Source organism: Diabrotica virgifera, chromosome 1, assembly GCF_917563875.1.
Source record: "Diabrotica virgifera virgifera chromosome 1, PGI_DIABVI_V3a".
NCBI lineage: Eukaryota > Metazoa > Arthropoda > Insecta > Coleoptera > Chrysomelidae > Diabrotica > Diabrotica virgifera.
Window position 1 is genome coordinate 170964798 of NC_065443.1, and position 27843 is coordinate 170992640.

The following is a 27843-nucleotide window of genomic DNA, read 5'->3' on the forward strand; positions in this document are numbered from 1 at the left end:
ATGGACACTCCGCCAACATATGAAGATCCACGCAAAGTGGTTCTTGGCCTATTACAGGAAGAACAAACAGATGAAAGCGAAGAGGAAACCAAAGAAGATACCGAGATGAAATCCGAGGAAGACTGCGAAGAGGACACCGACACCGAGGACACGGAAAATGAAGCCCCCAGCAAGGCAGAGAGAAAGAGCCCCCAGAGAGAAAGAGCAAGAAGGGCTGTGAGGAAGGTGGCCTTGAAAAAGCTCGAAACCCTGTTTGAAGATCAGCAAGATCAGATAGAAAAGCATGAAGAAGAGACAGCACGGCATAGGGCCGAAAAGGAGCAACTAACTGCCGAAATCGAGCGACAAAGAGAAGAGATGGCGAAGATGTCAGCCCGGATGGACGACCTGCTGAAAGAGTTGAAAGAAACTCGGAAAATGATAGAGAAGCAACACCAACAGGAGAAGCAGCCACCAAAGCTACCGAGGCCACAACAGGACAAAAACCCAGCGACCATAAAGCCACCGCCGGCTGAATAACCGAAGCCAAAAAAGAAGAAAGAAAACTTCCCACCACTGTCACGAGGACCAGAAAGCCAGACCCCCACCAGAGCAAAACACAGATGGTGAGACGCCTGCCTTGAGGCGACCTGGCGATTCAGAGACAGAGGACATGGAAACAAACGAAGAAACCACCGTGTTGCCCGAACAACAGGCAACAACACACAGAAAGCCGCCTGTAATTAAATTACAGAGCGTGAATGAGACAGGGGCTATCCTCACCATAGCCCAAAAATCAAAAGTCTACACGACAAACAAAATCTCCAGGAGTGGCAAAAAAACACTCATCCAGGCGAAAAGCCTGGAAGATTATAAAAAAATGGTGAGGATAATAGAAGAATACGCAGAGGCACACAAAGACAAGAGGCTACAATGGGTAGCTTTCCCAGTAGAAATGGATATAAAACCCAAAGTGGTTTAAGAGGATTTTCCCTCAAACACCACCAAGGAGGAAATCCAAGAAGAGATGGAAGTACAACACCAAATAGTCTGCCAAGCAGCTAAGAATATGACCACAAGAGCCGGCCCCAAAAGGAAACTACCGATGTTCGTACTGACTCTGAATCGCGAGGACGTAGAAAAGGCTGATCACCAATCTGTGCCACATGAAGGTAGTGGTAGAAGACCTACGAAAAGCGACAGGGCCAACGCAGTGCTTCAACTGTCAGGGCTTCCACCACGCACAGAACGCATGCCACAAAGAACCCAGATGTGTGAAATGCGGAGAAGATCACCCCTCGAAGCAATGTAAAAGGCCCAGAGAAACAAAGGCAACCTGCGCCAACTGTCACGGAAGCCATCCCGCAAGCTACAGAGGATGCCCAAGATGTCCAGCCTGGAACAGACCACCATAACAGAGGCCACAACAACAGACCATCAGACGACAACAGGCAACCGGAGTCTCCTATGCCAAAGCCACACAAGCCAATAACCAACAAGCCACCACAGCGATCCTCCCAGACGAAGACTACCTGGTTAGACTAGTCACCAACATAGTGACCAAGGTAGTCCAAGAAGTCATCCAAGATACCAGACAGACGATCAGGTAAAATCAGCATACAAACAAAAAAACCAAAAAAAAAGGCGTAAGCCACCAAAAAAAAAAAATCATAAAAACAAAAAAAATCATAAAATTCTTGAGTTCCAAGCCATTGGACCGAGCTCAGTGGGGCTTGGTACAATGACTTGGGGCCCAAGCAAGCAATTTTAGTTCCGCGGATAAGTAAGTAAGAAGATAAAGGCATAGAGCGCATCACGCTGGCCTAGTTTTTGCATTCGATTAGGGCACCACATTGGAATCTTATTACCCAGGATTCCATTGTGAAGAGCATTTGGCTACGATAGTTGTGCCCCCATCGCACATCAGCGTGCTATGGGGGGGAAAGGGATGGCCTGGAGATTGGAGCGAGGTGGGGTGATCCCTGTTTTTAAACTCGGGTTAAAACACCTCGCCCCAATGAATTTGTTACACCCGAATGTACTTTTTCGAAAGGGTAGACATCTCCCACAGGTCGGGTTGAATCAAATTGCTTGCTTGCTTGCTTATAGTGTTGGAGTCAAAACTTTTAATTTTTTTCAAAAACTGTTCGCTGTCTTCTTTAATAGTATCAGTTTTTATAAAAATACGATTTCTTGCATCATTTACTTTGTTGCAGTTATTCACGGCATACATTTTAGCGCTAAACTTTAAAAAACATAAAAGTTTCAAGTAACTATGTGTTGCGCTCTGGTTGCAATTTATAATGACATTTAAATGCTGCATTTATATTGAATAATATATTATAATATATTTAAATATTTGTAAAGAGAAATCTTGACATACAATATCTGCTGTCGAGATTCTCTTTAATTTAAGTTTGAAGCAAGTAGCTGAGACACTAGCCAAGTAGCAAGATAAAGTGAAGTGACAGTGGCAAAATGTCATGAATAAACTTTCTTAAAATTACTTAATGTCATAAATGATTAAGAATTTTTTAACGTAGAATAATTAGCTTAAATTGTTGTTTCTTTGTATTTTCAGGTAGTATAATTTTAAGTTTGTAAATATTGTAAAATTAATAAACTTTGTATTTTCAGAGCAACATCAATTTAGTTTAAAAAAAGTCAAAAGTCCCAAGTCCCAGTCTATAGTGGTGTAAAAAGTAGCATATTACAAAACAACAATTTTGCTTAAGTACACTCAAAAATGGAAAAATTAAGGTTTGACTTTAAAATGGTAGGAGCACAAGATGGAAAAACAAATATGATGTGTATAACTTCAATTGGCACACCAGATGGAAAAACATTTTTATTACCAGATGAGTTTTAGCCAGCGAATTTGCACAAAGAAGTGTGCAAAACACAGGTATATGCAAGAATAAAAAACTCTATAAAGAAAAGAAATAAATCTAGAAAAGTGTGGATAACCTTAACAGAAGAATTATCAAAAATTTATCTAGATGAAGATGAAAATTTATATTTTGAGAATCAATATGTAGAAGAACTGACAGAGAGTGATAGTGAACCCACATCAGATGTTCAAGGTGTGTGTGTGTGTGTGTGTGTGTGTGTGTGTGTGTGTGTGTGTGTGTGTGTGTGTGTGTGTGTGTGTGTGTGTGTGTGTGTGTGTGTGTGTGTGTGTGTGTGTGTGTGTGTGTGTGTGTGTGTGTGTGTGTGTGTGTGTGTGTGTGTGTGTGTGTGTGTGTGTGTGTGTGTGTGTGTGTGTGTGTGTGTGTGTGTGTGTGTGTGTGTGTGTGTGTGTGTGTGTGTGTGTGTGTGTGTGTGTGTGTGTGTGTGTGTGTGTGTGTGTGTGTGTGTGTGTGTGTGTGTGTGTGTGTGTGTGTGTGTGTGTGTGTGTGTGTGTGTGTGTGTGTGTGTGTGTGTGTGTGTGTGTGTGTGTGTGTGTGTGTGTGTGTGTGTGTGTGTGTGTGTGTGTGTGTGTGTGTGTGTGTGTGTGTGTGTGTGTGTGTGTGTGTGTGTGTGTGTGTGTGTGTGTGTGTGTGTGTGTGTGTGTGTGTGTGTGTGTGTGTGTGTGTGTGTGTGTGTGTGTGTGTGTGTGTGTGTGTGTGTGTGTGTGTGTGTGTGTGTGTGTGTGTGTGTGTGTGTGTGTGTGTGTGTGTGTGTGTGTGTGTGTGTGTGTGTGTGTGTGTGTGTGTGTGTGTGTGTGTGTGTGTGTGTGTGTGTGTGTGTGTGTGTGTGTGTGTGTGTGTGTGTGTGTGTGTGTGTGTGTGTGTGTGTGTGTGTGTGTGTGTGTGTGTGTGTGTGTGTGTGTGTGTGTGTGTGTGTGTGTGTGTGTGTGTGTGTGTGTGTGTGTGTGTGTGTGTGTGTGTGTGTGTGTGTGTGTGTGTGTGTGTGTGTGTGTGTGTGTGTGTGTGTGTGTGTGTGTGTGTGTGTGTGTGTGTGTGTGTGTGTGTGTGTGTGTGTGTGTGTGTGTGTGTGTGTGTGTGTGTGTGTGTGTGTGTGTGTGTGTGTGTGTGTGTGTGTGTGTGTGTGTGTGTGTGTGTGTGTGTGTGTGTGTGTGTGTGTGTGTGTGTGTGTGTGTGTGTGTGTGTGTGTGTGTGTGTGTGTGTGTGTGTGTGTGTGTGTGTGTGTGTGTGTGTGTGTGTGTGTGTGTGTGTGTGTGTGTGTGTGTGTGTGTGTGTGTGTGTGTGTGTGTGTGTGTGTGTGTTTGTATTACATTTATTATGGCATCATGTGTGTGCATTTTGCTACGTTATGGCATCTGCGAGCTTTGTGGCATCATACACGCGATGCCATAAAATTTTAAGTCGATTTTTAGCATCTACGGCATTATATTGTCACAGATGGCGTCATTTTAATATTTTGTAATATTTTGGTGTGTATGACGCCATAAGATGATATCGTTGTACATTCACACACATGTATTTGTTATGGCATCATTCTCGCTGCGTATATAGTGCTGCCCCCTACGATTAAAATAATATGTGCATGAAATAATTTACACTCCTTTGGAACATGATGCCATTAGGTACGAGCTATCAGAAGCTAGTGGTGTGTACCTAATTTGCGGAATTATATCGATTTATACTTTGTTAGTTTTTTGTTGTTTGATGTTATCATGACAATGTACGTAAACTTCAAAAATATCACAGGTCAACCAGGGGCAACTGAAGCTCTAATATATTATATTCTCGAATGTTTTGGTTGTTGGTGCACTGAATGTGAATCTGGGGTCAAAATTGTTGTGTCACGTCGTTTTCGAGATATCCTAACCTTTATTGTATTATTTTTAATATCTCATTTTTGATAACTTTGAAATAAATGAAATATAAAATGAAAATACTGAAAGCCAAGGGTAAACTAATGAACTACACGCAACATAGAGTATTTAATTTTAGAATGTGACCTAACAGTAAAAAATATAGAAATACCTAAGTACAAAGAAACCTTAGGAAGATAGCAACAAATGAAAGACTAATGGAAAAAGGACAAAAATTGGCTATGGTTTCATAGTTATTGAAGGCATTAAATGGAAATGGAACCAAAAAACAAGCAGAATAGAAAAAGTAACAAACAATGCAGAACCAGCTAATTCATAAAAGTAGCTGAAGAAAACCGTGACCAGACATCTCGTAACGCGACAATTCGTAACCGGACAAGTGGTAACGGACAACTCGTAACGGCGACAGTTCGTAACAGCGACACTTCATAACGGCGACAGTTCGTAACTATACAAGTTCGTAACGGACAATTCGTAAACGTCCAAATTGAATTATTCTGTTTATGTTTGTTAACGTGAAAACTAACTGTTATTACAGTTATAATTGAATGTTTATCAATTTAATGAATCAGTACCGGGATGAACATGTTTAATACATTTTATATTTCGTGTTTCAGAATAATATATTAAAAGTCCTTAATAACAAACAAATATTTAAATACATACAAACTTTTAACAATATTTTTAAAAGTTTATCCCTCTCATTGTTCTTTAAATTTACATATACCTAGACAAAGGACTAATGAAGTAATTAATGAAAGCTTTAAGCCGGCAACCGTCTTTAGACATTCCCAACTTTTTAAGTAAACATTTTGTAAAGGAAAACAACTTTTCTTCTTCTTCACTTGCCTTGTCCGTTGCGGACGTTGGCTATCATCATAGTAATTTTAATTTTGTTTGCGGCGTTTCTGAATAACTCGATCGATGTTAGTCCAAACCATTGGTGTAAGTTTTGAAGTCATGAGTGTCTTCTTCTTCCGGGTCCGCGTTTGCTTTCTATTTTACCCTGTATTATTAGTTGGAGTATATAATATTTATCATGTCTCACAATATGGCCGAGGTATTCAAGTTTCTGTTTCTTAATTGTGAAAGAGATTTCTTTTTGTTTTCCCATTCGGTGCAGTACCTCTACGTTTGTGGTATGAGTCGTCCCGGATATTTTGAGGATACGTCGATACACCCACATTTCGAATGCCTCCAGCTTTCTCATTAATGTTTCCGTCAGTGTCCATACCTCTGCGCCATACAGCAAGACTGGAAATAAATAGCACTTTTGCAGCCATATTTTTAGTAGGACAGATATGTCGGATCGGGTGAATATATTATTAATGTTGTTAAATGTTGCTCTGGCATTTCAATTCTAGATCGTATTTCGGTTGTTTGATCCCATTTGGAGTTGACGACTGTTCCAAGGTATATATACGAGTCAACGTGTTTAATTAGTTGGTTTTTTATTTTTAATTGTCTGGCAGGTTTTTGAATTTGGCTGACCAGCATCCATTTTGTTTTATTTATGTTGAGGTTAAGTCCTCTTTCTTCACTCGTTCTTTGTACCATCTCCATTAAGATACTGTGAAAAACAACACTTGTTCAAAAATTAAAATTTTGGCAAATCAAGAAAAACTTCCCAGACATCTGTTGTTTTCTATAGAAACATCCAAATGTTCTATGTAGTTTACTCCGGACATCATAGATTTTTACAAAACTAATGCCCGGTTGCACCAACAGATCTTAAGCTTAAGTCGAGAATATTATAAGAATTAATATAATATAACTATAATATATTACAATAAGAATACCACAATATAATAATAGATATAATTGATAATAAGGTAAGAATCTAAAATTATGGTGCAACATAAGTGATACTCAAGGAAGCCCTATCTATAAGTAGAGCTTAGCTAAGCTGGAGCTTAAGATCTGTTGGTGCAACCAGGCATAAATGTGTCGGATGGATAAAGAAACTACTATTCTATGAGAAGAATACATAAAATCGAATTTTCTTAAAATGGACATGTATTGTTTTTCAAATAAACGCTTCAATTTTAAAAATGTTTATTCTGATACTGATTTATTAAATTGATTATTTTTTTCACCCGTCAAATTCTGACGTTTTTGCTTTCTCAGCCAATCACCATGCGTCTTTCTAGCCAATCATTGAGTGTAATACTGATAAAACAGCCTCTTCCTTGATAAAACAGTCTCGTCCCTGATAAAACTTAAGGTACCCTAAATTTCACATAATACGTACATACCTTAATTACGAACGACATTGGAAAATCTCATATTAGTTATAAAAATTGTGTTTTTAATAATTGTTCATTTTCGATTTAAACAGTTTTTTATGTATTAACAATATAATAAATAAATTCGTTCATTTTTAAATCATAAAATAATTTATCTATAACCTACTTAAGACATTGATCCTAGTTGTCTTAAAAATATTTCACAGATGCCCGTATTTACTAATAATACATATTGGTTCACAAAATAATCTTTTCAAATACCACTTGTCCTCTAAATTTTGCTTGATAAATTTAGAGGACTCGTGGTATTACCTTTGATAAACATAATTTCATTTATAACTGTTTAACAGTTAGTTTCAACGTTAACAAAAATAAGCAGAATAATTCAATTTGGACGTTACAAATTTGTATAGTTACGAACTGTCGCCGTTATGAAGTGTCGCCGATACGAACTGTCGCTATTACGAATTGTCCGTTACCATTTGTCCGGTTACGAACTGTCGCGTTACGAGATGTCATGGAACCGAAGAAAACACAAAGACGGAACGAGAAACAAAACAGGCACAGTACAGGGACATGAACAGATCTAAAGATAATAACACAAAAGGAAGGAAAAACAAAGTACAAGTTAAGCACAGAAAAAAACAAAACAATTCTGAAAATGGCATCATGGAAAGTAAGAGGTATAGATGGAAAGGCAATAGAACTGCGGGAAGAAACTAGAAATAAGAACATTGAAACAGTAGCTTTAACAGAGACAAAGAAGGAAGGAAGAGGATCAATAATATTAGAAAAAGGAATGTTACTAATATACAGTAAAGTGGTAGAAACGAAGAGAGCTCAGGCAAGAGTAGCGTGCATAATAAAGATGAATATTATCAACAAAGTAAAAAATTGGATATATTACAACGAACATATACTAAGAGTAGACGTAGATATGGATATAGAGGAAACCAATACAAAACTAATATATGCTATGGACCAGATGAAGACGAAACAAAAAACGAAAATAATGAGTTCTGGGATAAGTTCCCAGAAGTGATAAATATTTGTACCTACAGAGAAAATTATGATCACAGGAGACATGAACAGTAGAGTGGGAAAAGAAGCAGAAAAAGGGAACAATGTCATTGGACCTTATGGGGAGGAAAAAATAAACAAAACTGGAAATTACCACTCAAATTCTGTCTAGGTCTAGACAATAACCTGGTGATTATGAACACACACTTCCGGCATAAAAGTATACACAAGATCACAAGAAAAGTCAAATCAAGAGAAGAACAATCAATTATGGACTATACTATAGTGCGAAAAGCAGAAGAACTGGATAAGAGACGTAAGGGTGAAAAGGTGTTATGAAATTGGCAGTGACCACTATATACTGGAAACCACATTCAAAAGCAAAAGAAAAGAAATAAAAAGGAATGAGAGCATAAACAGAAAACACAAAGAAATAATAAAAAAATTATAAACTAAGGGAAGAATCAACGAATCAACGAAAATAATATACACAGAGGAGCTAGAGAAAGAGATGGAAAATGAACACGAAACAACAGAAATAATAGAAGAAGAATGGGAAAGATTTAAAAATGAGATGATAAAATCAGCTAATGCAATATGTGGGACTACAAGAAACAGTAACAGAGAGAAAGGAACATCTTGGTGGAATGATGAAGTGAAAAGATAAATAAAAGAAAAGAAGAAATTATAAAAACAATACGTACAAGACAAAACACAAAAAAAATATGAAAATTATAAGAGACAAAGAACAAAAATGAAAGAGATAGTGAAGGAAGAGGAAAAGAAAAGTTGGGAAAAATTCGGAAAAAAAATTGAAGAAAACAGCACAGAAACTGTAAAGTTATTTTATAGAACACTGAAGAACCTAAAAAGCAACAAAGAAACAAAGGTGAAACAAATAATGAACAAGGAAGGAACAATAATAAACGATAAAAAAATAATGGAAAGATGGAGTGAACACTTCGAGCTGATACTGAATGGAAAGCAAGGGAATACAATGGAAAAAGAAAGCCAGATCAATAGAGGGTCCATGAGAAACACGGAAAATCAAGAAACTTTAGAAAAAGAAGAACTGGAAGAAGCAATAAGAAAGATAAAGATTAGAGAAGTACCAGGAAGCGATGAAGTAGCACCAGAAATGATGAAATATATAGAAGTAAAAAAAAATTAATTTTTATAATTTGTTTAATTTGTTTTCATAAAAAAATTACTATGCATATAGAACCTAATATGGAAAATAAAAGTAATACCCAGACAATGGACAAATGCAGTAATTACAGTAGAATTCCGATTAACCGTGCTCCTTGGGACCGGAGGTGGCACGGATAATTGAAAAGCACGGATAATTGAGAAGCACGGATAATCCGAACATGTGTTTCTTATGTATAATACATACAGTCGGAAAAATGAAAGAATACCCATGAACGATCACATCAAGCACTTATTTTGTATTTTCTGTCTTTTTCTATAAATAACAAACGTTTGTTATAGACAAGGACAGCAAATACAAGGAAAGTGATTGATGTGATCGTTCATGGGTACTCTTTGAGTGTGGCATCAAGAGTGTGGCAAGCAAAACCAATAGCGAAGAACAGAAGACGACGAAGCATTAAAGAATGGAATAGTCACATCTCGCAAATACTAGAAAGTAAGAGAAAAACTTGACAAGAAGCAACACAAATGGCCACCAATAGGAAAGAATGGAGGAAGTTCATTGAGAGTTAGACGAAACTCCCGACACCTCAGAAGATTAAGACACTGATTAAGATTGAATGAATGGCCCAACACCGAAAGGTATCAATGAGTCTACTGATTAAGTAAGTAAAGAAGTAAGTTTTTTCGCATCACCTTTTAGTTCAATTGTCAAACATGAAAGACCAGGTGTACAAGAATCAAGAAAAGAGAAAATCATCGGCAATAGAAGAGGTGTGAGTGATATGAATTAGAAAAAATAATAATAGATTAAACAAAATTGTAGAAATAAATATCTGCAAAAAAAGAAACACAAGTTAAAAAAAAAGAAAAAAAGAAACGCAGTCAGTAAAAACTCTTAAAACACCTCAAAAACCCCATGGATGCCCGAACAAATAAAATCCGTAATGGCTTTCTTTAAATTTGATTTGAAGAAGGAAGTACTACCAGGAAAACAAAAATGTGAATAGTGCAAATCAAAATATCCAGTATTAGAAATGAGAAAATTTACGGATATAAAGTTTTATTTGAAAAACTATTAGAGCCGCAATAAGCGACTAATAAATAATAATGACAATAAATTAATAACATAGATTTTATGCAAATTGTTTGCAAATAACTGACAAAGTTAAAAAAACAAGAATTTGTTCTGTAATTTATTAGTTTTTTATTATCCCAAAAATGTCGGGCATAATAATTCAAGTATTAAGTCATGGTGTGTCAAGTGTGGTATTTATGACATCTCAAGGTACATGTGGCATCTGATGCCACAAGTAATGTTATCATAGTTTTCCCTGTAGTTTTGTTTAGAAGGAGGGTATAACAAAATTAGAAATATATTACTGATCCAGACCTAATTAGAATCAACCTAACGTACGTAGACTTGATGATGCCACTTTGCAGTCTGAAGCACAGATGCCACAACAAATGCGGCGCCGTGTATGTGTGTGTGTGTGTGTGTGTGTGTGTGTGTGTGTGTGTGTGTGTGTGTGTGTGTGTGTGTGTGTGTGTGTGTGTGTGTGTGTGTGTGTGTGTGTGTGTGTGTGTGTGTGTGTGTGTGTGTGTGTGTGTGTGTGTGTGTGTGTGTGTGTGTGTGTGTGTGTGTGTGTGTGTGTGTGTGTGTGTGTGTGTGTGTGTGTGTGTGTGTGTGTGTGTGTGTGTGTGTGTGTGTGTGTGTGTGTGTGTGTGTGTGTGTGTGTGTGTGTGTGTGTGTGTGTGTGTGTGTGTGTGTGTGTGTGTGTGTGTGTGTGTGTGTGTGTGTGTGTGTGTGTGTGTGTGTGTGTGTGTGTGTGTGTGTGTGTGTGTGTGTGTGTGTGTGTGTGTGTGTGTGTGTGTGTGTGTGTGTGTGTGTGTGTGTGTGTGTGTGTGTGTGTGTGTGTGTGTGTGTGTGTGTGTGTGTGTGTGTGTGTGTGTGTGTGTGTGTGTGTGTGTGTGTGTGTGTGTGTGTGTGTGTGTGTGTGTGTGTGTGTGTGTGTGTGTGTGTGTGTGTGTGTGTGTGTGTGTGTGTGTGTGTGTGTGTGTGTGTGTGTGTGTGTGTGTGTGTGTGTGTGTGTGTGTGTGTGTGTGTGTGTGTGTGTGTGTGTGTGTGTGTGTGTGTGTGTGTGTGTGTGTGTGTGTGTGTGTGTGTGTGTGTGTGTGTGTGTGTGTGTGTGTGTGTGTGTGTGTGTGTGTGTGTGTGTGTGTGTGTGTGTGTGTGTGTGTGTGTGTGTGTGTGTGTGTGTGTGAAAAAATGGCTTGGATGCTAGTCCGTTAGCCACAGATTGTTATTTTATTTTTACCTCAATTTATTAGTTTTGTTATATTTATACGTATTTCACTTAAATGATTATATTTGTTTCTTTCAAGTAGTTTATGAGTAATTTAAATATTTCCATTTTATGACAACTTAGTAGATATTCTATACTAATTGGAAAATAAACTTGTGTGTGTTGTGTGTGTGTGTGTGTGTGTGTGTGTGTGTGTGTGTGTGTGTGTGTGTGTGTGTGTGTGTGTGTGTGTGTGAAAAAATGGCTTGGATGCTAGTCCGTTAGCCACAGATTTTTATTTTATTTTTACCTCAATTTATTAGTTTTGTTATATTTATACGTATTTCACTTAAATGATTATATTTGTTTCTTTCAAGTAGTTTATGAGTAATTTAAATATTTCCATTTTATGACAACTTAGTAGATATTCTATACTAATTGGAAAATAAACTTGTGTTTGTCGTAAATTGTAATATAATTGATTTATATATCTCTCGTTAATTTGGCATTCCAAGAAAATATGGTTTAAATCTCTAATCGAAACATTATCACAAAAACATACTGATGAATTAATTATTCCTAATTTGTGCAGATGTGCGTCATATTTCCCGTGTCGAGTTTTTAATCTGACGATAGTAGAAATATCTTGCTTTGGCAGGTTATATTTAAATATGTATTCAGGTGACGGAGGAAGTTCTTGATGTAAAGAAAAATATAAATTTTTTGACATGCTTGTAATATTTTTCCATTCTTTTTTCCATATTTTATTTATTCTAACTTTGACGTCATTTATTGCATCTGTCGATAAGATGTGAGTTAGTATCTCACCTTTTTTTATTGCATCTTTGGCCAACTCATCCACTTTCTCATTACCCAGTATACCGGCATGCCCTTTTGCCCATATAAATACTACTTCCACTTTAGACAAATTATTTTTTATATTACATAAAATTTTTGATTTGTATGAACTAAAATCAGTATTTTCAATTGCATATATTGCAGATCTGGAGTCTGTTATTATCACAGCTTTTTCAATATTATTCTCTTTGATCCATTCTAGAGCTTTTTCGATGGCTATAATCTCAGCTGTAAAAATACTACTAATACTATATAATTTGTAATTATTATGTTGATGGGTATTTTGCACATACATAGCACATCCTACTCCTGTTTGATTTTTAGAACCGTCTGTATAAATTACTGTGTAATCCACAAAGTCGCTCAGTATAGATTTTACTAAAATATTATTTAAATGATTTGATTCTGTATATTTAGGAATTATGATCCTGGATTTTTTTATCAAAGTTTTATACGGAAATTTATAAATTGGTAATAATTTACTCTTGTGTAAATCTGTATAATTCCTGGTTTCAATGAATGCATCTGTTAGTGGTGGTGAATTTTTTATTCTCCAATATTTACTAGTTAAGTTTTCCATGTTTAATAAAGCCAGATTTGTTAAAAGGTCTGACTCAGTGTTTCTTAGCTTTATGCAGTATTTTTGAGCTAAAAATTGTCTACATAAATTTAATGGGATTTCATTACACTCTGCTAGCATAACCTTTATTGGAGTGGATACCATTGCACTTAAACATATTCTCAAGCATCTGTATTGTATCCGATCTAAAATTTTTAAGTTCGTATTGCTTGCTGATCCATATATCCAACACCCATAGTCCACGACTGACCGAATACAAGCATTGTAGAACAATAAAGCTGTTTTGGGATCTGCACCCCATTTTCTGTTGGTAATACACCTTAGTATATTTATTTTTTTTTTCACACTTACCTTTGATGTATTGAATATGTTTAGTCCACAGAAGTTTATTATCTAGTACTATCCCTAGATACTTATACTGATTCACCACTGGTATAGTACGCCCACTCGAGGTTACGTTTCCCGGTGCGCGCAACCTATGCCTGGTGAAAAACATAATATTGGATTTTTCTGTGGACATTGTCATATTATTTTCATTTGTCCATTGTATAATAATTTCAACTATATGCCTCAATGATCGTAGACAGTCGTCGTAGGTTTTTTGGGTGGAGTATATACAGATATCATCTGCATATTGTAAACATTTAATATTTTCGTCAAACAAACTATGAATACTAGCAGAATATAAGTTGAATAATGTTGGACTTAATACTGAATCCTGTGGCAGACCTTGATTTACAACTCTTGGTCCGTGTAGTATATTTCTATGATCTTTTAACCATACTGTTCTATTAGTATATAGATTTAATATATTATTACAGATTTCATTATTGAAACCAAGTGAGCACATTTTATATTTTAGTATGTTGAGATCTACTGAATCATAAGCTCCTTTTATATCCAGAATCAAACAAACTAGGTACTCATTTTTAGACAGCGCAATTTGTATATCTGTAACTAGCTTTGTTACTACATCCAATGATCCAAGACCTCGGCGAAATCCATACTGTGTACTAGGTAAAATACAATATGATTCTAAAAACCATTCTAATCGAGCTTTGATTAATCTTTCAAAGGTTTTACTTATACATGACATTAAAGAAATTGGTCGATATGACTTGGATAAATTTTTGTCTTTATTAGCTTTTAATAATGGTTGTATGATATATTTTTTAAAATGATCTATGTATTGCTCTCCTACCCACCAACTATTGAAAACTTTAATTAATTGCTCCTTAGCTATTATGGGTAAATTATAAATTAATTCATAGGTAATAAAATCATACCCAGGACTAGTATTCTTCGCTGTTTTTATTGCAACCTCCAAATCTTCAAGATCAAACGGAATTTGAAGCTCATTGCAATCTATTACATGCATATTATTATCAATAGTCTTTAATATATTTGGTACATAAGTTGGTGCATATGTATCTAATAATTCCTCAATAATTGATTGCGTTAGTGGAGGTTTTTTGTGAGTGTTATTCTTATTTGATATTTTTTTAATAAAATTCCAAATTTTTGATATTGGTGTGTTTTTATTTAGTTGATTGATAAATTCTACCCAACATTTTTTTTGTTTTTGTTTGAATAGTAGTTTACACTGTGCTTGTATTTTGCGTAGATCTATATAATTTTGAAAATTTGATACTCTATTATACTTCTTTAAAGCGTCTTTTCTATCTCTCACTTTCTCGTCGCAATCTCTATCCCATCACACTGGTCTTGTGTTTTTCTTACTAGCGGCTGTGCGGCATTTCATTGCCTCACAAGCTGCTTTATTAATATTAGAGACTAACTGTTCAAAATTGTCTTCAGTGGAAGTAATACTTTCATTTTCCAAGCTGTGTGTTAAAATATTTTGATAGTTTTCCCAGTTGGCCGAAGATTCAATCCATTTTCTACTTGGTTGTATTATGCTGTTATATCTCCTTGTTAAGATTGTACTTATGGGAAAGTGGTCTGAGCCTAGCGTATCATCTAAAGGATTCCATCCTATGTAACCGATCAAGCTTGGTGAAGTAAGTGTTAGATCCACTGGAGAAGGATTTTCATTTGGTCTAGTAATTTTTGTAGGTCTACCATCATTTAAAACAATAAAATTGAGATTTTCTAGAGCGTCTGCTAAATTTTTACCTTGAATATTGTCGTGCACCGAGCCCCATATGCTATGATGTGCATTGAAGTCCCCACAAATTATACTTTCTCCTTGTATTTGTGTAAATATGTTCGTCCAATCATTTTTTGTAGCTTGTACATTTGGTGGTTTATATATACATATGATTGATATTTTGAGGTCTTCTATATATATTGCACAAATTTCTATTTTTGTATTAAAGTTGTTTCTAAATTTTATTTCAGAATAACAAAAATGATCTTTTATAAGTATTCCTACGCCACCATATCCATCTGCTCTACTTTTATTTATAAAATTATAATTATTTAATCTAAAACTTTGGTTAGGTGATAACCAAGTTTCATTTAGTGCAATTAAATCAACGTTTTGTGTTTGGTTTATATGATTTAAGAGATTTGCTTTATTTTTTATTATAGACTTTGCATTCCACTGTAGTATATTAAACTCCTTATTCATTTTCTTGATTTCCAGCATCTTGTTGAATAGATCCTAATAATTTTTTTAGTTCATTTTATGTCTCTTTTATAACCTGCATTTCTGTGACATCTAAATTAAGTTTTTTATATATATTTTCGAATATTATAGGTAGTTTTTGCATTAATATCATTTCTAATTTTTCCTTGTATATCTGAAAGTCTTCTCTGTGCGGATTAGGTAAGATTGAATTATTTATTTTAATTTTGTTTTGAAAATTTGGTGTTTCTTCTATAATAATCCGTGAAATAGCTTTACGCTTTTTTGGTTGTGATTGTGGTCGTGGTACCCAATTTTTATTTGAACTGGTTGGCGTAGATGATATGTCAGAGTTATCAATTTGACTCATTTGTGGAAAATTTTCCAAATTGTTCAATACATCAAATCTATTATTAGAAGTTACTTTAGAGTAACTGCTATTTTTTTCTAACAATTCCGCTTCCTTAAAAGATAAATTTTTTTGTGACATAATCTTTTTTATATTTACCTGCTGCAAATATTTGGGACAATGTTTGGAAATAGACTGATGTCCATTTGTTTCACAATGTATGCAATATTCTTCTTTTGTGCATTCTTGAGTGTCTGCATTTTCGTGTATTTGGCCACATCGTTTACATTTATTTGTGGTACTTCTACAGTACTTTGCTGTGTGTCCATACCTTATACATTTGAAACACTGGACCACTGGATAAACATATGGTTCTACTACAAACCTGACCAAATTTATTTTTACATATTGTGGTAAATTATTACCTAAAAATGCCACGATAAGCATTTGTCTAGGTACATATTGTACCTCCTTATCTGGGCCTAGTATTTTCTTCGTCATTCTTTTTACCTGTACTACTTTTCTTTCGCTCTCAATATTATCTAATATATATTTGTCAGTTAAAAATGTGTCAATTTCTTTGATTATACCCTTCTTGTGATTAAAAAACATAGGTATGTAAGCAATTAAATTATTTTTTTTAATAACCTCATGTTCAATGATTTTATTTGCTGTGTGGAATGTTTTAAATATAACTTTTACTTTGTTTCTACCTATTAATTTAATGTCAACAACCTCGTTTTTAAAATTAGAATTATTAAAAAGAAAATGACCTACTTTTACTGGTGATAAACGATAGCTATTATCTACTGGTTCAACAATGACATAAAAGGGACCTATATATATTGCTGCATACCTGTTCTGGATATCATAAACTTTACCATTATTTTTTGTTATATCCATTTCTGAGTTCATAACGCTTCTATCAGGTGGATCCTGTTTAGGCGGGGGCTGATCCCCGCCTATGGCGGGATTATTATACTATGGACTATAGTATAATAAAATTTCCAATACCTTACCTAATCAGAAGAACTAAATTGTCAGTAAACTATTCTAAACTGCAAATAACAAATTAAAAAACCAAACGGGAACACAAACCAACACACTATCTACGAAAAAACCGCCAAAATTCAATATTTTCTGTAAGAGATCTAAAAATTATTATAACTTTGGCATTTGTCAACTTGACACTCAGATGTTCAAGTTGACACAATACAAAAACTATTGGAAAAACTGATGGAAAATAAAGAACAAACATCTGAAATTTAGAATTTAAGCAAGATAGCAAAAGATTTTATGATTGAAAAATTTGATGGAAAAAATATAAACACAAACCAATGGCTATCTGAATTTGAAAGAGAATGCGAACGTTGTTTAATACTAGAAGAAAAGAAAAAGATTGAAATCTTAAAATTGTTCCTTGAAAAGGCAAGTATAGACTGGTACAGCTGTATGATACTAAAATTTACAGTAGAATCAGATCGGGAAGACTGGAAAAATAATTTTTGTGAAACTTTTGGAAGTAAAGGGTGGTCTCAAATCCGATATGCTCACTACTGCAGGTGAGTAAATCCATTGACACAAGCACATTAATAGATTTAATATCCATTGGCCTACCAAATAATGTTGCAGATAAAATTGATAGAGAAATATTACAAGGTACCCATGATTTGTACAATGAGATAGGTAAACTTGAACATCTTGCAACTAGAAGTCTAATGAAAAAGAAAAAATATGCAGAAAATAAATTCAAACAATCAGAGGAAAAAACTCCTTGTAAATATGTGAAAATGCAAATAGAGGAAAACGGTTCCATTCTGAGGAGAATTGCTGGTTTAAAGAAAAAAAAGATAAAGCTGGTCAAGTGAGGACAATAAATAACAATGCAATGTTAGAAGTGGAATTGAGCAACGAGAATCCAAAAAACTTACAATAATACCATTAATTGTGTTCAACGTAAAAATAAACAACATACTGAATGTGAATGCACTGTATGATCCAGGTTCCAATGTGTCACTGATAAATTCAAAAATATTGAAAATAAAACAGAAGGAATGGAATAATAAACATTCAGTTAATCTAAACACAATTAATGGTAGTTCAAAAACAAAAGGTATGGTTACATTAAAATTAAAAATTTTAGACGTTGAAAAAGAAATGAATGTTTTTGTTATAGAAAATGAAGAATTTAAGTATGATTTTTTAGCTGGTTTGGACTGTTGTTTAAAATTTAATATAAGTCACAATAAGAGACTAGAGATTATACATAACAATGATAGAAATATAGAATCATCAGAAAAAGGTAAATATGTAAAAATTCCTGATGTACTAGGTGACATAAACAAAAAAGAATATAAAATTAATTTCAATGAAAATTTAAATATTGATCAATTTGAAATAGAAAAAAATCATCTGGATTTAGATAAACAAGTTAAAATTGAAGAAATAATTGATAAATATGCAACGGTATTTGCCAAGGATAAATATGATGTTGGTACAGTTAAAGATTATGAAGCCCACATAGATCTAATGGTAGAAAAATACTGTTACAAACGCCCCTACAGATGCACAATGGAGGAAAGAAAAGAGATAGAAAATCAAGTAGCAAAATTATTGGAAAAGGGTTTAATTGAAGAATCATACAGTCCTTTTGCTGCTCCTGTCACATTGGCATATAAAAAAGAAGAGGGAAAAAATCAAGACTGTGTATAAACTTTAGAGAACTTAACAAAATAGTCACACCTCAATCACAGCCTTTTCCATTGATAGAAGATTTAATAATAAAAACAGTAAACTGTAATTACTTTACAACATTAGATATTAACTCTGCATTCTGGTCAATTCCAATGAAAATTGAAGATAAACATAAAACAGCATTTGTAACACAAGAGGGACACTTCCAATGGACCTGTCTACCATTTGGATTGAAGACATCACCAGCCATTTTCCAAAGAATACTGAGTAACATAATAAGAAAATATAAAATGTCAGATTTTGCAATAAACTGTATTGATGATATTATAATATTTTCAAAGACATTCACAGATCACATTTCACATATATCTACATTATTGGAAACAATTATGAAAGAAGGGTTTAAACTAAAATTCTCAAAATGCTCATTTGCGAAAAATAGTGCAAAATATTTGGGTCATATAATCGAAAAGAATTCGGTGAGACCATTAAAAGATTACCTGGCCGCTGTAAAAGATTTTCCAGTTCCGGAAAAGAGAAAAAATATCCGTCAATTTTTGGGAAAAATAAATTTTCATCAAAAATTTATACCACACAGAGCAGTTATACTTGAACCGCTATATAACCTATTAAGGAAAGATGTTAAGTTCATCTGGACAAAAGAATGTCAAGAAGCCTTCGATAAGATAAAAAATTGGTTGTGTTCACAACCAATTCTGAAGATATTTGACCCAAACGTCCCAATTAAAATCTACACAGATGCATGCATGATTGGTGTGGGAGCTGTGCTAAAATAGGACGATGAAAATGGTAATAGTAGACCAGTGGCATATTTTTCAAAAAAATTAACAGAAGCACAAAAGAAGAAAAAAGCAATATATCTAGAATGCTTAGCCATATAAGAAGCTGTAAAATATTGGCAACATTGGCTAATGGGCAAAGAATTTAAGGTATATTCTGACCATAAACTCTTAGAAAATATGAATTTTAAAGCTAGAACTGATGAAGAATTAGGTGATTTGGCTTACTACTTATCACAGTACAACTTTAGGGTTAAATATAATCCAGGGGCAACAAACCAAGAAGCGGACTGTCTGAGCAGAAATCCAGTATTAGAACCAGAGGAAAATTTGGACGATTTTCTTCAGTTTGTAAACCACTATTATAGTGATTTACAAATGAGTGAATCCATAAGAAAAATTAACTTAATAGATATCGCAGAGATACAACAAGATCAAAGAGATTTACACAATAGTAATTTGACATTTAAGAATGGAATCTATTATAGAAAAATAAGAAAAAGAGACAAAATTTTAATATCAGAAAATTTTAGTATAGATCTAATAAAAAGGACACATTACACCTACTGCCATTTAGGACAAACACAGATGATAAACAAGATAACTCCATTTTATACAGCAAAAAACTTGTTAAAAAATATAAGAAAAATATGCAATAACTGTGAAATTTGTTTGAAAAACAAATCAAGAAGAAAACCCAAATATGGATGGATGTCACATTTAGGTCCAGCAAAACGACCATTTGAAATAGTTTCTATAGACACTGTTGGAGGATTTGGTGGATGTCGGTCAACAAAGAAGTACCTCCATATATTAATTGACCATTTTACAAGGTACGTTTATATTTTAACATCACAGAATCAAAGTGCAACGGACTTTATAAAATTGACAAAAATGGTAACAGACAATTTTACCAAGTCGACATAGTGTTAGCAGATCAATACCCTGGGATAAACTCGAAAGAATACAAACAATTTCTTAAGAATAATAATACAAAACTAGTATTCACTGCTGTTGATGCACCATTTTCCAATGGGCTGAATGAAAGAGTAAACCAAACGCTCGTAAATAAAATAAGATGTAAAATAAATGAAACAAAAAACAAAGTTGAATGGTCCACAGTTGCACAAAAATGTGTAGCAGCCTACAATAAAACAGAGCATACGATAACAAGGTTTACTCCAAAATATTTAGTAGAAGGTGAAAACACAAACATACTACCTGATGAAATAAGACTTACAGTCACACAAGAAAAATTAAGTAAAGATAGAAAATTAGCATTGAAATATACATTAAAATCACATGAATGCAACAAAAGAAGATTTGATGCACATCGAAAAGACCTACAACTAAATGTTGGAGACCAAGTATACGTGAAAATGGTAATAAATTAAAGAAGAAATGGTCGAATTCTATCTACGAATTGGACACTGGACACAGTAAAGAAGAGTCAATCCTGTTCCACATTACAAAACTAACACCGTTGTTTGAAGAATCCAAAAATGTACACACAAATACCTGCCTAGTTCTCACCTGAAGGGGGGGAGATGTAAAGAGAAATCCCGACATACAATATCTGCTGTCGAGATTCTCTTTAATTTAAGTTTGAAGCAAGTAGCTGAGACACTAGCCAAGTAGCAAGATAAAGTGAAGTGACAGTGGCAAAATGTCATGAATAAACTTTCTTAAAATTACTTAATGTCATAAATGATTAAGAATTTTTTAACGTAGAATAATTAGCTTAAATTGTTGTTTCTTTGTATTTTCAGGTAGTATAATTTTAAGTTTGTAAATATTGTAAAATTAATAAACTTTGTATTTGCAGAGCAACATCAATTTAGTTTAAAAAAAGTCAAAAGTCCCAAGTCCCAGTCTATAGTGGTGTAAAAAGTAGCATATCACATATTTAATGTTTACAGTTTTTTTAAAATTAATCTAATATAAATAAATTTCCAAATTATTGGATATTTCATAGTACGTATATTGTATTCAGTTGTAGATTTCAGCGTTGGCTCTAATGCACAACGTAAATCAAATGGAAGAAAATGCTGCGCTGTTGCGAGTTCGTCGTCTGACTTACCGTGACAGAGCCGGCTTCAGATGCGCGTAAAACGATACGGGAGTATCGGCAACCTTGCTTGTCATAAGAAGTGCACTGAAATTTACTCGTGAATCCGAGTATATGTGTATACATATATTGCGAGTTTTTGCCAGTGATTTTCCTTTTTTGCCAATTTTGCCATTGAATTTTGCTCAAGAGTTTTTTTATAGCTTAATATTTCAGAATATTCCAATATAAGGATATAATTCTATATTGCAACATATTTTTAATGCTGAATAAATTTTTTCTGGAGCGAAATTCATATTTTCTGACGTACCTCGTATAAAATTTATAAAATTGATGATGGCTGCACCTTAGGTTTTGACAACTCAAAGCTCTTTATGAACAATTGCTTTTTTTCGCAAAATTAATAATAAAAGAGTTATCCTAGTTGTAAAAAATAAAAATGAAGTTTAGAATCTAATTTCAGAAAAATTTGCAATTTTTTTCCAATTATAATGATGTAACTGTACACTAAAACATATTTTTGATTATTAATACCTTTTCATAATAACAATTTTCGATTTGTGAAAAATAAAGGCCGAAGTCACTCTTGACCGAAATTAACCATTTTTTGACATAATTCGTATAAGATTGACAAAATTTGACATCTGATGGTTGAATCATAGGATTTACATCATGCAGAAATTTTTATAAAGAATAACTTTTTTTTCGTAAAATTAGTAATAACAAAGTTTTACATATGTTCAATTATCCATAAGTAGACGCTGTAAAATTTTAAAAATTAGGCAACCCTCATTTAGAACAGGCTTTTTACGGGCAACCCTACGTCATCGTATTTGCAATTAAACAGTGCTTATTTTTGTGTTTGGTTGATAGATTAAACAAGTAGGTGCAAATACCTATGAACAAGACACCTGTTTAAACCTGGCAACCCAATCGTTTTGACAGGATAAAAATAGGCACCCCTATGTTTACATATCCTATAGGCTTTGGACTTACCGATAGTGTTATTTTTTTTTTGTTAAACACGTCAGTCAAATTTATGAAAAAAAATCATTTTTTTAATTATTAATTAATGACAGTCAGAACAGGATTATATCGGGCACCCCTTGTTTTTTATAATGTTTAACATACTAATTTACATATAAAATAATTTTTTTCCATTAAACAGATCGGTGCAATTTGACCTTATATCGGATCTTAGACTATAAGATTTACTGGGTATTCCAATTCCCTGAGTTACTGGTTATCTGGCAACCTGTAGAAGTTTGGATCAAAGAAAAGTACTAATGGTCTAGGATTTTTTCCTGGCTATCCAATGGCAACCTTTACTTTGACCTTGACCTTCAACGGACGTCATCTTCTAGAGTTTCGAGGGTTTCCGGCATTAAATTGATATAAACAGATTACTCATGGGTTTTTGGGATCACTAAACACGAATATGCCATCAGAATTGACCTCCGGAGCACGTGGTGGCCAGGACCACTGCAGGGGACGTCATCTTCTAGAGTTTCGATGGGTTTCGGCATTTAGTTGATGCAAATGAATTACTGAAGGGTTTTTTGAGGTCGCTAAACAGTAATATGCCACCAGAACCGACTACCAGAGCACCTGGTTTCCAAGGTCAATGAAAGGGGCTCCTGGAGTTTCGAGGGTCTTCGATAATACATTAATGCAAACAGATTAGTTATAGGTTTTTGGGGTTGCTGAACACGAATACGTGATCAGCACAGACACAGGAGCACCTGGTGCCTAAGACAGGTTATCTTCTGGGGTTTCGGAGGAATCAAATGGATTACTCTTAGGTTTTTGGGGTTGCTGAACATGCATATACTATCAGATCCGACCCACGAATCACATTGTGCCTACGGCACGTCATCTTCTAGAGTTTCGAGGGTTTTCGACATTAAATTGATAAAAGCGGATTACTCATGGCTTTTTGGGGTCGCTGAATGCTAATACGCCATCAGATCTGACCCACGGAGCACCTGGTGGCTAAGGTTATTCATCTTCTCGAGTTTCGAGAGTTTTCGGCATTACATTGATGCGAATGGATTACTCATGGCTTTGGGAGTTGCTGAACACGAATACGCCATCAGAACGGACACCTGAGCACCTATCGCCTAAGGCACGTTATCTTCTGGAGTTTCGAGAGTTTTCGGTACTAAATTGATGCAAACGGATTGGTACACACAAATTCTTGAAAATTTTTTTTTGGTATTTCTAGATTTTTATGATTAACTATTTATATGGGAAATAAGCCACAATTAAATTGAAAAGAATAATTTTATTAACGTTTCGACGCCCAAATCGGGTGTCGTTGTCAAAATACAAAATACTACTAAATTAAACAAAAATGTTGTTGCTAAGTTTAATACTAACTAAATTAAATATTTATATTCCCATATAAATAGTTAATCATAAAAATGCCACCAGGAAAGAGCTTCAGAACAACATTCTAGATTTTTATTAAAATAACTATGTTGTGCTAAGCAATTATTTTAATTATGTATAAATATAAACCCAATTTATATCTGACAATATTTTTCCTTCATTTATTTTAAGATCGATTTACTATATTCTATTTTGATAGTGTTATTTATTGTGGTCACTAGATATTTGTCTAAGTCATATTCGTGTTCAGCAACCCCAAAAACACAAGAGTAATCCGCTTGCATCAATTTAGTACCGAAAACTCTCGAAACCTCAGAAGATGACGTGCCTTAGGCACCAGGTACCCCGGTGTCTGTTCTGATGGCATATTTGTGTTCAGCAGCCCCAAAAACTCAGGAGTAATACCCATCTGCATCAATTTAATGCCGAAACCTGTCGAAACTACAGAAGAAGACCTGACTTAGGCACCAGGTGCTCCGTGGGTCGGATCTGATGGCGTATTCACGTTCAGCAGCCCCAAAAACCTGTGAGTAATCAGTTTACATTAATTTAGAACCGAAAGCTCTCGAATCTCCAAATCATGACGTGCCTTAGGCACCAGGTACTCCGATGTCTGTTCTGATGGGGTATTCGTGTTCAGCAACTCCAAAAACCTATGAGTAATCCGTTTGCATCAATGTAGTACCGAAGACTCTCGAAACTCCAGGAGCCCTTTTCATTGACCTTAGAAACTAGGTCCTCCGGGGAGTCGATTCTGGTGGCATATTCGTGTTTAGCGACCTCAAAAAACCCTCCAGTAGTTCATTTGCATCAATTAAATGCCGAAAACCATCGAAGCTCTAGAGATGACGTCCCTTGCAGTGGCCCTGGCCACCACGTCCTCCGGAGGTCAATTCTGATGGCATATTCGTGTTTAGCGATCCCAAAAATCCATGAGTAATCAGTTTATATCAATTTAATGCTGAAAACCCTCGAAACTCTAGAAGATGGCGTCGGGGTTGAAGGTCAAGGTCAAAGTAAAGGTCGCCATTGGATAGCGAGGAAAACATCCTAGACTACAAGTTCTTTTATTTATTCTAAACTTGTTGCCAGATAACCAGTAACTCAGGGAATTGGAATACCCGGTAAATCTTATAATTTTCCGAATTTGTGCCTCTATATCTTGAAAATCCTCCATACGATCGAGATGTGCCCATGAGAACTTTGTATCAGGATACTTAAAAGAGTTTTTTCCCAAAGTATGAACTAAATCCACTGGGACCTAATTTCCATAAGGTTTGTGCGAGGTACTTTACATTCTATTTATTGTTTCCCACCTTTAAGCCGAATTTATGTTCACGACGGAGACGTGGACGGCACGGGTCACGTTGAAGAATAGTCTGATATGAAAAGCATTGGCTAGTTTATCCTACAACGGAACGGGGCAACACCGGGAAGTGCCGAGGACGTGCGCTTTCTATTGTTCTACGCGCCGTGCCGTCCACCTCTCGGTGTAAGACAAATCAGCCTTTAGACGTATCGGACGAGTTTAGCAACTGCCACTGTGACAGTGACAGTTTTAGTTAACATACTCCTCTGATACGTCTAAAGGTGGGAAACAATAAATATAATGTAAATTTATACGTTTTTATCGCTAAATTTCCCAACTCTACTATAGGTAACTATTGATAATTTACCACCTCTACTAGTTTCATTTCTTTTTATCTCACAACTTAATATGTTTCCATCTTTTGCGTTATTTTGCCGGTTATTAGCGTGCTCATCACTGTATATTTATTTAACACCCAATTCTTAGTGTTCCAATTTGTTCTTGCATTATACTGGCAGAACATTTTGTATAATCATCATCATCATCATCATATTCTCCTCTTTGGGGTAATAACTCCTAACAATTGGTTATTTTCAGGCATATCCACTCGATCTCGAAAGCAATCAGAGAATGATTTAGTGGTATCAGAACACCCAGAGGAATCTAGTCCACCAAAAAGGGAAAGACCGAAGAAAACAGACGATGCTGAAAGTACTGGTAGACGTACACGAAGTAGAGCTGGGTCTGCATCTTCTATTAAATCGGGTAAATATTTAAATATCATTTAAAGTAGTTTTTATCCTAATATTAAAATTATTTTAATTTTTTTTGTATATTAAATTTTTTTTATATGGAGAAACAAATGTAAACACTTAAACAATATTATGTAAATACGTTTCTATAGATCTTGTATTCATTCCCATGGTTTATTTATATTTGATTCATAATTGATTTTGCTTTTTACTTATTAATATAATAGTTTTATTACTTATATCCACAAACGTTTTTTTTTAATTCCACAAGGAAAAGTTAATTTCCTGTAGTCGGCAGTATACCATTTATCACAAAAAATTTTAGTAAGCCATCCTTTATAAAACGGTATATTTGTTAAAAAAATCCTCTCGGGCTAAATCACAAGAACGTTTTCGGAATAAATATTCCATATTTAGTGCTGCTACTAGGTATACATGTTTAAAGTCACTAAATACTTGGGTGAAAACTTTTTAAATGTTTTTAAATTGGTATTAGATTACGTGCTAACTACTAATTTTATAGGATGTTTAAATTATAAGTAGATTCACTTCATGGCAATTTATACTCTCAACGTGAGTTACTGATCCGGAGATGTAGTCTCTAAACGGACCTTAGGTAGCAACTAATCAAATCATTCTTTTGATGAGTTGATGAAAATTATTATGTATTTATGCATGTCTAGGTATATCTGGGACTTAATCAAGTCTAGGTATCTTAGGGATCAACTACAAATAATACTTCACGTGTGCTTTGATTATTTTGGAAATCAAATTCTGTTCTGCTGATAGTGAAAGAGATATATATCATCTCTTACTCAGATCAGATACAAGCCATTAAACCATATATTATGGAGTTTACATGACTTCAACTTGACTGAGAACACTTATTTAGAATCAATAATAATTTAAATAAACAATTTTGGTTGCTAGTTTAGTCAAAACACTAACACCAAATTTTGAGAGTAAACTGAATGTAAGACCATATACTTACAATGTCGGGATGGTATCATGACGTTTTTTTCCTGGTTTTCCTCGTGATTTACTATGGAATCACTAACACGAGAATTTTACTGTCACCATTGCATTGGTTGTCTTTTTAAAGACATATCACATGCTATGATTGTTTTTTGTGACGGATATTCTTGAGTTAAAGTTGATTTCATGTAGTGATGTCAATTATTAAAAGAATGTGATCATGACGTAAGCAACAACATTTTTGTTTCATTTATTAATATTTTGTATTTTGACTACGACGTCCGAAGTGGAAGTCGAAACGTTAAATAAATCATTTTTCAAGTTAAATTGTGGCTTATTTCCCAATTAGAATAATAAATTACATAAATGCCACAAATAAATAGCTTCAGAACAATATTAAAAACCCATTAGTAGTTCACAGAATGAGAAAAGAAGAATTCATTGGAACAAAGAAGTTGGAGGCTATGATTACAAACCGTAAATCAGACATAGAAAACAGTAAGATAAGCTGGCTTAAAACCAGACAAATTGAAATAAGAAAGGATAAACCACTGAGTATTTTTATGAAAACCGATTTCAGCACTAGTGAAGTTAAAGTAGATCTTCACAAGAAACTTCAAAAAGTACGGCCCTTTTAATACAATCCCTAAGTAACTACTTGATTCTCCTTGGGCCCCCAGGCAAGCCACTTTCTGTGCCTAAGCTTAAAGACTTACGATCTTTACTGCATCTAATACCAAATGCACAACCTCTGTACCGCTACTTATTCAGTAACAATAGATGTGTTTTGGTGTTCTTGAAAATTTTTGCATCAGAAATATAATAAGTAGTCCAACCCACTAAAAATGTCGACCGTCGCATTTGGCAAGTGCTTCGAAGCAAGTGTGTTTATTACAATGTGATCGAGATTACTTTGAAGACGTAGATACACATACAGTGATGAGTGCGCTAAAAACCGGCAAAAGATGAAAAACGTAATATGTTGTGAAATAAAAAGAGATGAAACTAGTAGAAG

General features: G+C 34.5%; 1 protein-coding gene across 1 annotated transcript; it reads left to right on the forward strand.

Annotated features, from left to right (window-relative positions):
• Positions 1-25889, forward strand: LOC126892015 (myb-like protein V). Its single transcript, XM_050661437.1, has 3 exons — positions 1-297; positions 2849-3062; positions 25699-25889. Exons 1-3 carry the CDS (start codon positions 1-3, stop codon positions 25887-25889), a joined length of 702 nt encoding a protein of 233 aa, XP_050517394.1.
• Positions 25890-27843: the final 1954 nt, after the last annotated feature.

What these genes read in the sequence shown, in the direction of transcription:
- LOC126892015 (XM_050661437.1), top strand. Translation starts at nt 1, where the DNA reads ATGGACACTCCGCCAACATATGAAGATCCACGCAAAGTGGTTCTTGGC. An exon ending in AAAAGCATGAAGAAGAGACA is followed by an intron (nt 298 to 2,848) that starts GCACGGCATAGG and finishes GATGAGTTTTAG; the next exon opens with CCAGCGAATTTGCACAAAGA. An exon ending in ACCCACATCAGATGTTCAAG is followed by an intron (nt 3,063 to 25,698) that starts GTGTGTGTGTGT and finishes GGTTATTTTCAG; the next exon opens with GCATATCCACTCGATCTCGA.